The sequence below is a fragment of the Myxocyprinus asiaticus genome, chromosome 12 (assembly GCF_019703515.2).
Source record: "Myxocyprinus asiaticus isolate MX2 ecotype Aquarium Trade chromosome 12, UBuf_Myxa_2, whole genome shotgun sequence".
Lineage (NCBI taxonomy): Eukaryota > Metazoa > Chordata > Actinopteri > Cypriniformes > Catostomidae > Myxocyprinus > Myxocyprinus asiaticus.
This window is the reverse complement of record NC_059355.1, coordinates 19,208,061-19,226,873: the sequence shown is the minus strand read 5'-3', so window position 1 is coordinate 19,226,873 and position 18,813 is coordinate 19,208,061. Positions and strand designations below refer to the sequence as shown.

Sequence of the window (18,813 nt, the reverse complement as noted above, 5' to 3'; positions counted from 1 at the left end):
ACGTTTTTTTCACCTTTTTTTTTTTTTTGTAAGGAGGAACATTATTGGTAAACTGTGCACATTTTGTTTGTGCGTGTACATTGAATTTTTAATTGTGGGGGAGACCTGTTTGAAAACAGTCATTATCTCTGCACTTGCCATACAGATTACTTGTAGTTGTCTTTGCATATTAACCAAAAGAATAACACACAGCAGGTTTAAATTGCGGTGAGACCCAGTGAGGACAAGCTCTTTAAACTTTGTCAACAGATCTTTCCCTGAGTTTTGCAAAACACCACCAAAATGTGCTCAAATGCTTCAACAAGCATTCTGTATGTAAATCTATTGTATGAACTGGTTTAATTTGAGCTGCAATGAAAGTGGTGCTGATCCAACTTCAACTAATCTCATCTTTTGAGTTAAAGTTATTGCACTGAAGTGCAACCAAAGGGGACTGCTGTGCAATAGAGTTTTTGAAGTGACGTGTAAGAATCTAAAGAGTCAGTGTCTCTGAGACACAGTTTACATCTGGTATTAACATCCGTCTTGAATGATATGATCACAATTGGTCAGGACTAAATACAGGTATAAATGTTTTGTGTGTGTGTGTGTGTGTGTGTGTGTGTAATTTTGTAATCAGATCACTCCAACCATATTCAATGTTAGAAAAAGCACGTTACCACATTACATTTGTAGTTTAAATGCAAATCCATCCTGATTCGTCCTGGACAAAAGCAAATTAAGCCTACTCACCTAACAATTAACCACTGCACTAAAACAGGGTTTTAAACTTTTCTGGCAACACTATGTAATTTAAAAGATGTGACCCTGTCTGTGATATCCCGGCTAAAGTCGAATTATGAGATTAAGAGCGTCAAAGTAGTCATAGCCATAAAAATGACAAAAATAGGTAATGTGTGTTTATTGCTGTAAATGATATATTATACCAAGGGATTTGAGATACAATATTCAAATTTCCATTTATAACATGATAAATACTGAAATTATTTTATTGACACTACGTTTTATAATTTTGTGCAAAAAAATACCGGACGTGGCCTTCCTAAACATTGATTTCAATCATCTCTGGGTTTATTTCGGCGCAAAAACACCTGCTGATTCTTGTATCATTCGGTTCAGGAACTTATTTTCTACCAATAGAAAGTGTAAATAGACCTTAATATCAATCCGCACGAGCGGCAATCAGTTCAACACCAGTTAAAGCAAAATAATGCGACTTAAGCCGGGTTCCGATGTCTGTGGAGATTTTTTCGTGTCATCACCGATATTTTAAGAACAGTTTATTTGTTTTGTAGCTCAACATTCTGTCAATAATAATCAGCTTATTTTAAGGACATTATAGGCCTGCTACATGTCAAAATAATTCGTTTTCTGGATGCTGATGCATCGGGTTGATGAATTAACTATCTGACATAGCACCTATGAAGCGCGAGCAGGAACAGAAAATAGCTGATAGCTTAAACAGCTTGTATGATTTTAATCTCGGTGGAATTGCCCCAAATTATGATATAACCGGTTTTATAGCGGATTATTTTCTGGAGGATGATGGTTCTGTGTATACAAAGTTTGAGACTGACCTGTTAAAGGGATAGTTCACCAAAAAATGAAAATTCTGTCATCATTTACTCCCCCTATGTTGTTCCAAACCTGTATGAGTTTCTTTCTTCTGTTGAACACAAAAGAAGAGATTTTCTACTGAAAATGTATATATTCATTTATATATTAATGACATTTTCTACTGATATTTCATTTTACTAATAAAGTTATACAAATCATTCCACTGAATTGACTTGGTAATTGTTGCTACAATCAAGCTATTGTGGTACCCCCATTCGTTTCAATGTTTTTATGCTTTTTGGACATGCGCATCATAATAAATAGGCCTGTTTTACAAAACTGAGAGAATTTTCCAATAAATGTGTCATATATCACTGAAAATGGGAGAATCTCAGCTTTAATGTGGTATATGGCACATAGTCAGGATAATTATGGTTCAAATGTGTTGCAGTTTTAAAAATAAGCTTGTTTTTACATTGGAATTTCTCAAAAACATGATTTTCTGAGCCCAAAATTCAGCAAATATTTGACATAGCCTTACTCAGTCAATATTAAAGATAACAAGGTTATATTTTCACAGAATGTTCTTTAAATTATGTAGGATGATTTTATGTAGAAAACAGTGAATCACTAAAAACATGACTTTAGCCGGGATTTCACAGACGGGGTCACAGATAAGAGCCATCTGATTGTTAAAAAAAAAAAGGAAAAGCCCATGCATAGTCATGCACAAGACTTCACAGAAACTTCTTCGGTTCCTGATTTCAACATGCAGTGACACCAATGTGAAGCAAGCACATCTGAAATTCAGCTTGAAAATGCATGTTTGTGGTTGGATTAAAAATAAAGTAAATTTGGGAGAAATATTGCACAGATTTTTTAATCATGTTTTTTTTTTAACTTTTTTGTGCATTATGCAGTAAAACATGCAGTCAAACACTGCCACAGTAAGTAATGTATGAAGTCATAAAATCAGATGCCTCCTATCTCAATGACAGATCCCAAGTGGTCACAGGAGACACATTTGTGAGGCATGATACAACATGATACATGATACAAGTTTAAACAAAACAGAAGCATCTGACTGACTGCATCAAACCAGTGGTCATTTGTCTCTATGCAAAAGTGCAGAGCTGCTCACAAAAGGAATGCTTAAACTTTCTTCAATACTGAAGAGCTCAGGCTGCACTGTTGAGCAATCCTCCCTCTCTCACAAACACAGGACATTATAAGATATTAAACAGGACAAATTTTGCTCTTAATCAAGCGTTCAAATACTTTCAGAACAGAAGCTGAATGCACACAAGATTAGTTGTAACCTGCATGGATGCGTTTATATTATATAAGGTGGAGTGCATGTTTGCCAGGCATCGTGAGAGGCAGAGCTGTGTGGGGGACTCCCTGTGTGCTGACACTTTCATTATAAATGTCCTTCCGGAACACAACGCCTCACTGTATATCTCTTTATTACTCTCTCACATCCGCTCTCTTGCTCTTTCTCTATCTCTCTCCCTCTACCTGCTCTTAACAGAAAAGAGTCTATAAATAATTTTGTATAGTGAATAACAGACAAGACTGCATTCCAGGGGCCCCAGTTTATGGCAGGGCTCCTCTCTAACTATCATGGTGAAGAAAATTGCCAGATTTTGATTGTATCCTGTTCAACTAACACCAAGCAGTCATCAGATAAACCTGCTCAGAAAACTGCAAGACATCTCTTACTGGGCAAGAAGGCCCCAGATCAACTTCAACATTGGAAGGGACCTCTTATTGGTCCATGGGTGGTTTCACACCATCAAAATCCTATGGCACATCTTGACTCCCATCCTAAGGTTTAAGCTAAGATGGCCATAAAAATTCCTTAGGACCTCCAGGTGCAGCATGTTAATTATCTGCCTATGTGGCAGCAGTGGCTGAGACAAAGAGAGGTCACAAAGAAAGGCAAACTCATCCAAACAAATGATTGGAATCCCTAAAATGGACATAAACTGCAACACATTGACTCCATGTTTATTCACAGAACTGTTCATATTAACTGCAGTTGTTTGATTCACAGAAGTTGAACTATTAACAAATAAATGAATGTATGGCTGAAAGTTCAACTATATCTTATTATATTTGGACTCTCAAAGATAATTTTGGATGTGGTTTAGAAAGAGAACAATGCATAGGTAAAACTTAAAAACTGTTAACTTTAGATTATGCAAAGGAGTTCCACACTGAGAAGGCAGGGTGGGCCACACTGTGTGTGCCACCTCTGTTGTCAACAGCCAATCAGAACAGAAAGGCACCAAATTGTAATCGCAAAATTGAGAAAGCGATAAAACTATCCTTCCAACAGACACACCCTGTTCTGAGTCTCCCTCCCAGAGAGAGGTAGTTAAAGATCATCCACGTTCTGAGTCTGGCGATGTAGAAGGCAATTACAGAAACATCCAAGTGCTGAGTTTCTGGCTCCAAGAGTAAGAAACAACAGATACACCAACTCCTGAGTCTCCGGTCCAGAGAGTAAGGAGACAACATTAACGAGCCTGTTCTGAGTCTCCTGCAAGAGAGACAATAACAGACACAACTATCAACAAGCTTAAGCTCTTGCGAGTAAACCTTTTCTTCAAATTTTTGTGTTTCAGATAAAGGAACATCTTGCCAGGACCCTCTTTGTGTTCCAGGAGACAATCATTCCTCAGCGTTTCGTGTTCAAGGCTGTTGAAACAGAATACTGCCCCTGTCCAACTATAACACGAATCATCACAACCAGTGGAAGACGATGGCATCAACAAACTCATCACTTGATCAAGCAAAATGTAAATATCACTATCCAAATCTCTTTCAAGAGACCTTGGTATTAGTGTATATTACCATCTTATGATTATCTAATGTCCGTTATATTACATAAGCCAATGTCTAGCAAATAGTCTTTGAATTATCTATTTAGAAATTGTTGTCTAGAAGTTCTTCACCTTTAGTTAACAGAAAATAGCAGTTCATATTTCCATAAGATAACAATAATAGTCATAGTTATTATTACCATAATATTATTGTTAATTGCATCCAACTCCATCCATGTACATCTTTCCATCCTATGCACTTTATTTTTTTTCTACACTGAGTAGTATTCTTTAGCAAAATAATTCCAAAAATATAAAATATACAAAATAGTTATTACTGTTTATATTTTTTTGTAAATACAATTCATTTTATTACAACTGTGTCTTCCTTGTGATGATAATACAGTAAGAGGCTATAAAGCTTAGGCAGAATTTCACAAAATCCTACAGATTATTCAAATAACCAACTCTTTCCACATACTTTGGTTTCTTGTGAGAGGTCCACTACATTATTGTGTGGCTGTGTAATTATCACAACACCTTGATTTTAGACTCTGTCCTAAATACTTTTAACTAAAACGGCATATGACCACACAGATTGCTATGAATAAATACCCTGGGATTTCCCCTTTTTATTTTGATCTCCTTTCAGCAAGACATGACCAATTATGCCAGCCTTTGAAAACTCACATTGTTCACTATACTCATGAAAGAGAGAGAGAGAGAGAGAGAGAGAGAGAGAGAGAGAGAGAGAGTGCGAGCAAGCGAGGGGCAATGGTTCAATTCAATTACAGCTCTTCTCAAAGAGCTGAATGAGTAAAATCACCTCTCTTCTCTTCCCTCATTTCTCCCCTTTGACCCTCTTCACTGATTGATCGGAGGATAGGTACACATATCGTTTTTACCGTCATCACTTTTCCTCTCTCTCAAAGCCCATAGTTTAACACCGCAGAGGTATAATTTGACCCTGGTAACTTCACTGTAGTCTAGCGGCTTGAAAACCAAAAGTGGAAAAACATGTAGACTTCAGCTACAAGCAGTGAACCAGGCATGGGAGAGTTACAGGCAAGCTGCCATATCCCTTTGCATTGCCCGAAAATGCTCAATCACTTTCTTCTGAACCAGTGTCAAAAGTGAAACCGTGAAAGAGAGAACCATCATGTGAGTGATAGAGACTAAGAAGGACATGACTGTTAAGCAAAGTACAGCCAGGTATACTTGTAAATACGGAATGGCAGCCTGAGAATATAATAGTTTTGAGATTTTAAACTTCAGCAAATTAAACTTCAGCATTTAAATTAATTTTATATCTGTATGTATACTGTCTAATAATGCATTGGCAATGTATACTGAAGTTTCTCTTGCCAATAAAGCTTGATATAAATTGAATGTGCACACTTGATCCTATTATATAAAAAAGTCCACTGTAAAACGGCAGACGATTTTGCCCAATTTTAATTACAATATATTAGTTTCACAACACAGATTTTATGGCATATTATATATATATATATATATATATATATATATATATATATATATATATATATATAATGTATACACCGATCAAACCACCTGCCTAATATCGTGTAGGTCCCCTCATGCTGCCAAAACAGCTCTGACCCTTCGAGGCATGGACTCCACAAGCACTCTGACAGTGTCCTGTGGTATCTGGCACCATGACATAAGCAGCAGATCCTTTAAGTCCTGTAAGTTACAAGGTGGGGCATCCATGGATCGGACTTGTTGGTCCAGCACATCCCATAGATGCTCAACCGGACTACGATCTGGGGAATTTGGAGGCCAAGTCAACACCTTGAACTCTTTGTCATGTTTCTCAAACCATTCCTGAACAATTTTTGCAGTGTGGCAGGGCGCATTATCCTGCTGAAAGAGGCCACTGTCATCAGGGAATACTGTTGCCATGAAGTGGGGTACGTGGTCTGCAACAATCTTTAGGTAAGTGGTACGTGTTAAAGTAACATCCACATGAATGCCAGGACCCAAGGTTTCCCAGCAGAACATTGCCCAGAGCATCACACTGCCATGGTGCATCCTGCTGCCATCTCTTCCCCAGGTAAACGATGCACATGCACCCGGCCGTCAACATGATCTAAAAGAAAACGTGATTCATCAGACCAAGCCACCTTCTTCCATTGCTCCATGGTCCAGTTCTGACACTCACGTGCCCATTGTAGGTGCTTTCGGCGGTGGACAGGGGTCAGCATGGGCACTCTGACTGGTCTGCGGATACGCAGCCCCATACGCAGCAAGCTGCGATGCACTGAGTGTTCTGACACCTTTCTATCATGGCCAGCATTAAGTTTTTCAGCAATCTGTGCTACAGTAGCCCTTTTGTGGGATCGGACCATATGGGCTATCCTTCGCTCCCCACGCGCATCGATGAGCCTTGGGCGCCCATGACCCTGTCACAGGTTCAATGGTTGTCATTCCTTGGACCACTTTTGGTAGATACTAACCACTGCATTCCTGGAAAAACCCCACAAGACCTGCCATTTTGGAGATGCTCTGACCCAGTGTCTAGCCATCACAATTTGGTCCTTGTCAAAGTCGCTCAGATCCTTATGCTTGCCCATTTGTCCTGCTTCCAACACATAAAATTAAAGAACTGTCTGTTCACTTGCTGCCATCACTCCAACACCTTGAGTAATCATGCTAAATTGCTCATTTGGTACTAGAAAATTACTTGCCATTATATCAAACACCGCTGAAAGCTACTTGGTTTGTTAAATGAAGCTTAATATTGCCTTTGAGTTGCCAAAGTATGCAATAGACTGGCATGTCTTAAGGTCAATATTAGGAGAAAAATGGCAAAAAAGAAACCGCTTTCTCTAGAAACTCGTCAGTTAGTCATTGTTTTGAGGAATGAAGGCTATACAAAGCTTGAAATTGCCAAAAAAACCCTGAAGATTTCATACAAAGGTGTACACTACAGTCTTCAAAGACAAAGGACAACTGGCTCTAACAAGGACAGAAAGTGATGTGGAAGATGTACAACTAAACAAGAGGATAAGAACGTCAAAGTCTCTAGTTTGAGAAACAGATGCCTCACATGTCCTCAGCTGACAGCTTCACTGAATTGGACATGCTCAACACCAGTTTCATGTACAATAGTAAAGAGAAGACACAGGGGTGCAGGCCTTATGGGAAGAATTGCAAAGAAAAAGCCACTTTTGAAACAGAAAAAGAAAAGGTAAGAGTGGGCAAAGAAACAGACACTGACAAAAGATAATTGGAAAAGAGTGTTATGGATCTTAACCCCTTTGAGCTTTTGTGGGATCAGCTAGACTGTAAGGTGCATGAGAAGTGCCCGACAAGACATCTATGGCAACATCTATGGTAAGTGCTACAGGAAGCGTGGGGTGAAATGTCACCTGAGTATCTGGACAAACTGACAGCTAGAATGCCAAGGATCTGCAATGATCTGCAAAGCTGTCATTGCTGCACGTGGAGGATTTTTTGATGAGAACACTCTGAAGTAGCTTAAGCAGTTCTGAACATTTTTTTCAAATTGTAATAATAATTTTTCACGTTATTAATGTCCTGACTGTATAAGACTGACACATTGTGATCAGTTGAATGCCACTTTGGTGAATAAAAGTACCAATTTCTTTCCATAAGAACAAAATCTGTACATTATTCCAAACTTTTGGCTGCCAGTGTGTGTGTGTGTGTGTGTGTGTATATATATATATATATATATATATATATATATATATATACACACACACACATACATATACATACATATACATATACATACACACACTGTATATATTTGTGTTTGTATTAATATAATACATATACACATAACTCGTGATTTAGTGATACATTACTGTACTGATGTTTGAAATGTGACCCATGGTCATGATTACCAAATTGGTATTATAACACAATTTGTGTAGAAACCACACCTTAGGTAAAAGTTCATACTGTAAGACTCAACTCCTTTTCACCATGTATTTTTTAACTTCGTATAGCACTGAGATGGTGTGCAATGATTGGTTGGTAAATTCCAGTGATGTGATTTATCCATGTACACTTGTTCCCTATATGCCACTAACAGTGCACTTCAGACTAAATATAAATGCTCCCTATGAGAGTATGAGAATGAGACATTCTGCTTCAGTGACAAACAGTTTCCCCACTGATATGGGATATTCCACCATCCATCCATCGCTTTATTCTCAAAGAGGGATGTCTGACACACAACACTGCCTTTTAACCATTCTTCAATTGTATTCTTTAAAAAACTCTCACTTCTCAGCAAATATACGACTCTCACCCACCCAAATCTTCTCATGAATAACTGAGCTTCTCGCAGTGATTGTATCTCCAAAATACTAACTAGGGGACAAATCACAGTTGAAAGGAGAAGTAAAAATAAGATGAATGATAGAAGAGGGGCAACCCACAGCAAGTAAAAATAGCATCAATTATGTATTCTGGAGAGAGAGAGAGAGAGGAGAGAGAGAATTTGAATTTAAATACACCTTTATTAAAACAATAAGGTGTTCACAATAATATTACAAGCTCAGAAAAAAATAAATAAAAATACTATTAATAAATAAAAACAAAACATTTTAGAAAGCAAGCATTAAATCATCATGATCATCTACTGTAAAAAGGACCTCATTTATCCCACAAATGTACATGAAAAATTCTACACATTTAACCATTTTATAATAGGCATGCTCTATTCTAAGCCGAGCTGCCACCAAGCCTTTGAAGATCTTCAACACATCCAGAGAACCCTGTCCTGACAACTAATTTTTTCTTGATTTCCAAATAGCAAGTTTTGCTGTACCAGACAAAAAAATTCAATAAAATCAACTGACTTTCTTTTTTCTGTATACTTTGGGCCATATATAAACATTTCAAAAGAGAAAGCTTCACCAATTTCAATAAACCATTGAGATAAAAATGAAAACAAATCATTTAACAGAGCACACTGTACAAATAAATGAAAAACCGTTTCAACGTCTGTACAGAAGGGACAACCCACACCTACAGAAGGATCAATGTGCACAACGTATCTGTTTGTGGCTACCGCCCCATGTACAATCCTCCACTGAAGGTCGCCCGTTCTTTTATCAATTGGGCATTTGTATAAGGACCACCTGCAGCCTCTAGGGGAAGAAATAGTTCCAAAAAAGTCAATCCATTTTGTTGAAGGAAGTCCACTCAAAAGATTAGCACTAGATGCTTTCACACAGGAAATATAGGGGGCTTTTTCCCCTACTTCCTCAAACTCCAAGCTGAGGGGTTTTAAAAGACAAAAGACACTTCCCGTCATCTTGCCATTCTCCCACAGCAATAGTTACATTAAGAGAGGGGAAAACATAAGGAACCCCCTTTCTCCATTGATCAATTGCTACTGAATCATTTGTCAAAATCTTGTGATCCACATGCAAAGACTTAAATATTTCAGTAGTAGCTTGTTTCAGCAACCGCAAAGATCTCACCCCAGTCCTTTTACTCAATTCCTCTGAGCTTATAGTCAAAATATGTCCCAACTTTGTGCATCCAGCAACAGTTAAACATGCACGCAGACTGGGACCAGACATAAGTCTTGAAGGTAGAAAGTCATTAAGAAAAAGTGGCTCTTCAAAAAGCCATAATCCAGCATGTGTATCTGATGAATGTGAAATGGTAAACACCTTCCATGCCTCCAGAACTGACTTATAGAAGGATGTAAGATTCACACGATCATCATTCTGGAGCTCCATTATGAACAAATGTTTGTCCAATCCCATACTTCTGACCCGCCTGAGAAGAGCAGAAGCTGTCTTTAGCCATGATACATCCGTGTGATACAACAGTCTCTGAGCTGCTTTTAACTGGAAAGCCATAATTCTGGATCTGATGTCTATCAATCCTTGACCTCACTCTTGAACAAGAAGGTATAAAGCAGCAGCAAGAATCCAGTGTTGTCCAGACCAAAAAAAGTTCACAAGTTTCCTTTGAATTTCCTCAATAAGTCCAGCAGGTGGCTGTAACACAGTTATTTTATGCCACAGAGTAGAAGCAACCAAATTATTGGTCACTAAAATCCTTCCCCTATACGACAACTGAGGTAGCAACCATTTCCATTTAGACAACTTGCTGCACACTTTCTCCATTATACCCTCCCAATTTAGCTTTTGAAAATCATTTGACCTAAAAAAAAAAACTTCCAACAATTTAAGTCCCTCTCTACCCCACTTAAGGCCCCCATGTAACTTTGGGAGACTCTCAAACTCCCCTTTACCGGCCCAAAAAGCTTCACTTTTAGCCCAGTTCACTTTAGCTGATGAAGCTTTCTCATAAAGACTGAGTACCTCAGATAAACACTTAATATCCTCAGTGTGATTTACAAAAACTGTGATATCATCAGCATAAACAGAAAGAGAAATTCTTGAGTCTAAAGAAAAACCAGGCACATTAAAACCTGACAATCTTTCGCGAAGTTTAAAAAGCAGCAGCTCAATTGCTAAACTATATAGTTGACCAGACAATGGACAGCCTTGCCTAATACCCCTTAGAATAGGAATTGGCCAACACAAAGCGCCCCCTACATTAACCATACTTGATGCAGAATTATATAATAACTGTATCAAATTTAAAAACGTTTCACTAAAACCAAAAACCTTCAATACATTAAAAATATAATTGTGATCAACACGATCAAAAGCCTTCTCTTGATCCAGGGCAATTAATCCAACATTCACATTGAAACCATTACAAATATCTACAATGTCTTGCACTAAAAACAAATTATCCATAATAGACCTCTTTGGAATGCAATATGATTGATCCTTGTGTACAACCAAACCCAAGTAATTTTTTTATCTATTTGCCAGACATTTTGAAAAAAAATTATATTCTGTTGCAAGAAGGGCAACAGGACGCCAGTTCTTTATTTTTTGGCAATAAAGATAAAACAGCATATTGACAGGTAGTAGGTAAAACACCATCTCTTACAGACATAAAACATCAAAATAATCATGTCCAATGCAGTTCCAAAACCTTTTATAAAAGTCTGATGGCAGTCCATCTATTCCAGGGGATCATCCTGAACTGAGTTGTCCCACAGCAGCAGTAATTTCCTTAAATGTTATACTAGCATCCAAGACAGTTTTAGAATCAGAGTCCAGCTGAGGAAGACCCTGAAGAAGCTGTGTCATACATTCATCATTTTCATAGTTTTCTGCAGCATAAAGACTTGAATAAAAGTCCACAGCATGGTTTCTCATTTCTATAGTCTTAGACATTATCCTCTCATCAGGGAGTTTGAGACAAGGCATTTGTTTTTGTTGAGCCACCTTATATTCCAGGTTTAAAAAAAAAAAAAAAGAAGTTGGGGCATCCATTTCTGCTAAAGACATGAAACGGGACCTTATCAAAGCTCCCTTTACTTTCTCATTTAGGACCAGACTTAGCTCTCTCTTTTTCTTTTGTAAATCATTGTACAATACAGAATTATGTGCATCAACCAACTGCAATTCCATTGAATTAATTTGCTTTTCAAGTGATTCAATCACATTCTTTATTCTACTACTACTACTACAGTTGGCTCTATACTGCTGACAATTTTTTTTTTATTTGAGTCTTGCCTACATCCCACCACTGTTTCAAGTTTTCAAAATAACTTTTTTGTTTTTCCAATTTTTCCAAAAGAAAACAAAATTATCACAAAAAGCAGCATCCCGCAGCAATTTAACATTAAAATGCCAGTAAACCGATTTTCTAGGTACATTTGACATGGTCATTGTTAAATGATGATCAGAAAAACCTACAGGACAAATGCTACATTCAATTACTCTACTATTAAAATATTTTGACACATAAAATCTAATCGGGCAGCACTAACTCTATTATTAAAAGCCTTAATCCATGTACACGGTCTATCATTAGGGTGTTTAATTCTCCACATATCCAAGAGCTGGAATTCTTTTATGAGTTTTGACAATGCACTTGAGGACTGTATATGAGGTTCCTCAGTATTACAGTCTATAGTAAAATGTATAGTGCAGTTCCAGTCTCCACCAATGACAACACATCCTTCACTAGAAAACTTTTTAAGACTCTCATTAAGTATATTTTAAAAATTTAGGCATTCCTGTTCCACTGTTGGTGCATAAATATTTATCAGGAAAACAAGCATTCCTTGAATTTGAGCTTTAGCTACCAACAAATTACCCTTCACTGGTTCCTCTGTACTTATAATATCCACCCTTATGGTTGAAGAGAAAAAGATGCCCACCCCTCTACTTAAATTTGTACCATGACTAAGTATTTTATGTCCTTTCCACCACAAATTCCACTCAGCTTCATTCATTAAATCACCATAAGTAGTCTGGAGAAAGACAATATCAAGCTTTTTTGTTCAATTGTTTCATAGACTATAGCACTTTACACTATCCCTCCCACCATTAATATTTAAAGAGCCTATCCTCAAAACCTCCATACACAAAATTAAGATGGAAAATAAAGAATAAAGCATGATAGGAAAGCGAAGAAAAGACACCGTGTAATGCATGATTATTTGCAATCTTTTGATTTGCTCTTTCTCCTATTCATTGCTTTAATTTTTCTTATAGTGGTAAGAAGCTTTTTCAGCCGAAAAAGCTTCTTCTCACTAAGTTCCTCAACTCCAACAGTCCTCTGATAAAAAAATAACAGATTGAACAAATTTGTCTACATCAGAGAAGTCATTTATGTTAATTTGTTTACCATACGTTTCATCCAGAAAACTATTGATTTGTTCCAGACTATACAAAGAATCTTTGTTGAAACCTCCTGAAAAAACTGCCTGAGATGTGTTAAATACAACTCCCTGTGAATTACCATCATTTTCACACATAGAAACTTGTGATTCGGTATCATCTGACTGCTCCTCCTCCACATCCATTTCCTCATTATTCAAGATGCCTGAATTCGATTTTTCTTCAATTCCATCATTTGCACTTTCCAACTGTTTAGTACCACTAGTACTAGCTACTTCATCTGTATTAACATCAGAAACTAAATCAGTTACGCTAATCTTTGGGGCCACATTAGCTACAGCATCATCATTTGCAGTGTCAACAGCCGGTAACACAGCATCTGAATTATCATCACTCACCTCAACAAGTGGAACAACCTCATCTTGGGCCGCATCAACCGGATCAACGCTATTATTTGTGACCTCATCCTCTGATCTTACCACGTTTTCTCCACCTGTTTTCTTATGTGGACACGTAAGACACTTGTGTCCGATGTCTCCACACTCGAACCATCTTATGCTGCCAGTAGTTGCATACACCATATATAATCTTCCCTCATGTTTCACACGAAAATTAATATCCACTGTATTCTCAGGCGATACTAGCACCATGTAAACATACCGTCTAAATGACGCAACATGCTTCAGAGCCGGATGTTTACAACCAAGCGCAACAGTTTTAAAGGGACTAATAACTTTTCAAAAATGCGCTAACTCACGTTGCAAAACGTCATTGAATACGAAAGGTGGGATATTTGAAATTGTTACCTTCGTTGATGTATACAGCGGAGAAAGTTGCACAAAAGCATCTTTAACAGTAAGGCCAGTTACTATTAAACGATTAACTACATTTTGTTCCTTCAAAAAAACGACGACAGCCTGATTCATGCGTGATGCAGATACAATGTTCTCATGACCAATCCGATCCCCAACTGCAATTAACACATCCTCCACTGTGGCATTATCCTCAGGAACACACCTGAAACCATTACGGAGTGATAATGGCGGCGTCATTCTGCCACACAATCACCATTATATAACTATTTTACAATTTGCATTCTAAACCATGTATTTTCTAGAAAGAAAAGAAAAAGTAAATAGGAAAAAGGAAGATTTAGAAACTCTAACCACCACCACTCTCACCAACTCCCAGCATGCAACAGAGAGAGAGAGATAGAGAGAGAAATCTAAGCATCATCCCTGAACAGACAGCTGTAACAGTATTTGCTGGATTTTTAGGACAGGCTCAATCCTTGCTCTGTGAATTTTTTACCAAAAAGTTGTATTTTTATTGTGCAACTTTCTGCAAACATGTTCCAACCATCAGTCTGGCTCCCTTTCTCTCCCGAGTGCCTAATCTCCCTTCCTTTGACCTTGCGTGTCAGCAGTGTATTTAAGAAACCTACTATTGACTGATGGAGAACATGGCAACTCCATGTAAGTGTGTGCATGTGTGGGTTCTACAAAAACCAGGTTTCGCAGTCTGACAGAACTAGTGACTGAGGCATTTTTTTCATGACTGACAGATAAGTGGAGGAAATGGTAAAATGTTGATGTCATTTTCCTAAAAGACTGCATGACTATTAACGGCATAGTTCAACCAAAATGTCTATCATTTACTCACCATCATACTGTTCTGTGGAACACATAAGATGTTTAGCAGAATGTCTAGGCTCTTCTTTTAAATACAATAACAGTGATCCAACATTTAATGCCATTAGTTCTTTTGACCAATCATAACGGCCAAAGTTTTTGGAACTTGACGATGTGAATACCACTTTCATTGTATTGTAATTCACAGAACAACTGGGTGAACTAGCCCAGGGACCCCTCAGTGGGGCCGCAAGAGGGTGCAAGAAGATCCGCAAAAAAATAAGTAACAAAAAGTTTGACATTAACAAATTTGACATTATTACTGTTTCATTCTGCAGACCATTTCATTCTAAAGACTGGTTGGAAAAAATTTAATTAATGATGGTTATTTTATTCTATTGACAGCCATAATTTTTAACCATAAGAGATAAAAAGAAATGTGCACAGAGTTTGTGGTTAAAAAAAAATTTCTAGCACCTTTAGTCTGCTCATTGAGTTTTTTTCAGGCAATATTCTCTGTAAAGCTTATTTTTAAATTTATTTTGAAAAGCAATATAAAAATAAATTTTAATTTAATTCAAGATGTTTCTCTATAAGTTTATACATTAATGTACATTACATAATCTAATAGTGAAAATAAAACAAAAAAGATAAACTATAACTATAAAGTTACAATTTTTAACAGATAATATTTTGTTGATGATATTTTAATCATTTCTCTTGCTTTTAATACAGTGAAAATAAACAACTGTAAAAGCCAACAATTTAATAAACAATTAAACTAGCTCATTAAGCAAGGTTAAAACAATTAATATGAGAAGACTTTTCTGGGGTTCTGCTATGTTTCCTAAGTAAACCTCTTATCTCCATCTCTGATCTGTCTCTATTTCATAAAATGTCTAAAATTATCTTCAAACTTTTTATTTTGGTGTTTGGCACCTCAGAAAGGAGAATTTTCAACTTTACTTTTTAAAGTAGTTTTTCCTCAAATAGCAACAAAATTTCATGCCATTTGACCATGGTAATGTATGCCAATTAATGTATGCATCTGATATTACACACCTCAAGCTCTTGCTCCCTCTGCAATGCAAACTGTTTGAAGGACTTGACGATGATTCCTGCATTAGAGCAGTCATATACGAAGATGGAGGGACTCCCCATCCACGTCTGCAGGTCATAGATGGAAAGAGGGATGTATTGGGTGTAGTTCTGAGAGAGAGAGAGAGAGAGAGAGAGAGAGAGAGAGGGTGGGGGGGGGGGGGGGTATTCTTATTGAAAACCTAGTAGTTCAACTCAAAACAAAAAACAATTTAGACAAGAATTTGTTAAGAACCCTACATGGCTAAGATATACACTCCCTTCTATTTAACAAGTTTGGCTATCTCAGCAACACCCATTACTTATCAGGAGCATACAATCAAGTATATAGCCAATCAATCTCATTAGACAAACATTGTAGGTAAACAGTCAACATGGGACTCTCATTGGATTCTACCAATAAAATGGTTAGTCTGGTGTGGGAAAACTTAGCTGGGCTGCACAAAGCCAAGACCTGAACATAAATATATACCTTTGGGATTAATTTGGAATGTAGACTGCTGGCCAGAACCCATCATGAGAGTACATGATGAGGTCTCACCTGTGTTTCCTGCTCGTTTTTGACTTACCTTATTGAAGACCCAGATCTCTCCATTGACGGTGGGTCGTGGGACGCCATGGCCATTATAATGAAAGAGAACACGTTCCTCTTTGGCATTTCTCCGTAGTGAAGAACACAACTTCTTCACCTCATCAACTGTGGGGTCCAAACTCTGCTTATAGCGGGCCTAGAAGAGAGAGAATATTAAATAAAAATGACAATCAGAAAAAAACTTTTTTTATTTATTTATTTTTTTATTTTTTATAATAATAAAAGGTATTGTGTCAGCACATTTTTTGAAACATCTGGAAACTCCACTTATAATACAAAATGAATATTAAAATATCATCAACATTTACACATTAACAGTCTAAATGACAGTTGACAAAAAAAGATAATCTGTTTATTTTACTGATAAAACTATATATCGGCCAGGCAGATCAGTTAGCAAATATTTAGTAAAGTCTAATTTGCTAAGATTAAATTGAAGCATTTAATTATATATATATATATATATATCAGTACATACACTACCAGTCAAAAGTTTGGACACATTTGCTTAATTTTTTTTATTTCACAATTTCACAAAAGATTTCAGAAAATAATTTTATCTAAAGGCATAAATTGTTCCTACATATGGATTTCATAAGAAAAAGAAAAATTTTAATGGATTTGCTGGACCAGATACTGAAAGAAAAGCAACCAACAAGTGCCCACCATAGGGTTAATTGGGCTAATTTATATGGCTATATTCTTAATTTTTGTTCGATAATGAGATACATCACAATACACACATTGTATGGAACTTGATTCAAAACATCTGAAAAAATAAGGAAAGTGACAATCTCTGAAGCTTGTGTTGAAATTATGGCAATCTTATTGGCAGATGGCGCTTGATGCTCTGACCCTCATGCGCACGTCATCGTGGGCATATAAACCAGCGCACAACCAGCGCCATTTCATCAGGATCTTTTGACTGAAGAGAAGAGCCATCTCTCTGTCCCTTAACCCTCAGGGGTCAATGGACGCGCCGGCGCGTCCTGCTGGATTTTTTCCTTATAACAGCGGAAACAACTTAAAATACTCTGTCATTTTTGGGCATACAGATAAGTGTAAGACATCATTAGAGACTATAAAGGGTCTACTTTTATTTGTGTACACTCACAATAACAACAAAACCTTGTGCTTTTGTAAAATAAAGAAAATAAACAGGGTGCGCTTTCAGCCGTCTCTGTTTCCACGAGCATCTTTCTGAAACACGTCACAAAAATGAACTGAAACTCAGAGAATACATATCAGACAAACATGAAACATATGTCCAAAGAAAACTTAAAATGTCTACTTTTAAATAAAACAATTCAAATTTAAAACAAATATTATCCTGCAATGTAATCTGTATGAAACTAAAGAGATGTACAGTTTCTTATCGCTAATGTGATCCCACCCACGCGCAGAGGGCGCTATTCATACGGTAATGTGCTGAGACGACCTATGCAACTGGTAAACGCCCCCAACAGTGCCTTAAAATGCATTAAGTTCATTCACTTTCCTGCGCGTTTGGAAGATGGCATGCTACACGGGTGAGGAAGCTCCTGGACAGTGACGAAGAGTTCACATTTTCCTCAGAAGAAGAGCGGGACTCCGACGATGAACGTTTGCATTTTGAAGAGAGACTTGATCCAGCCGAGGATACAATTTCGGATGAGTAAGTCTTTACTTACATTAGTTGACATGCTATTTTATATAAACATGTACACATTTTACTAGTTGGACTATTTCCAGACTTGCCAGCCAGTATTCAGAGTATTGAAATTTGAAATATGTCCTAATAGGCAGGTTTTAGTTACATTTAAATGTTGTTTCGGCTAAAGCAGGTATTTGAATTGTATGCTGTATGATATAAATATGATATGTAATATGATATAAAAATAATATGAATGTTTAGATTATATTTTAACTAGTGTTTATGCTGCCTCATTATCGTCAACGAAGCTTGTGCTTGCAAATATCTGTTCGGGTGTAAATGTGTAAAATGTGCTGTAAATATGCCCATATTAGAAAATCAGCATATTAGAATGATTTCTGAAGGAACATGTGACACTGAAGACTGCAGTAATGATGCTGAAAATTCAGCTTTGATCACAGGAATAAACTGCATTTTACAATATATTTAAATAGATATTGCCTGAGTGTGAGTAAATTATCAGCATATTTTCATTTTTAGGTGAACTATTCCTTTAAACTTGATTTTGTGAATAAGCTACAAACAATACATTCAATCATTAAGTCTCCTCACATTCATTCTCTCTCAGTCACATTCCTCATTGATAGGCCCAGGGGAGGGGTCTTTGTCTCCTCAGGTGTGAATCACATCAATATTCATGATCATCCACACCTCCTCGCATATGGCCTTTCTAACACTAAAAGTG

General features: G+C 37.0%; 1 protein-coding gene across 5 annotated transcripts in view; it reads right to left on the bottom strand.

The window, feature by feature from the left end:
- Positions 1-18,813, bottom strand: part of rptor (regulatory associated protein of MTOR, complex 1) — a 389,387-nt gene that overhangs the window by 221,778 nt on the left and 148,796 nt on the right. For all 5 annotated transcript variants that reach the window (XM_051712022.1, XM_051712021.1, XM_051712025.1 and 2 more), the window contains 2 exons: positions 16,413-16,571; positions 15,808-15,954 (listed from right to left, as the gene is read on the bottom strand). In XM_051712022.1, the coding sequence (XP_051567982.1) occupies positions 15,808-15,954; positions 16,413-16,571 (306 nt within the window). The remainder of the gene's footprint in view (positions 1-15,807; positions 15,955-16,412; positions 16,572-18,813) is intronic.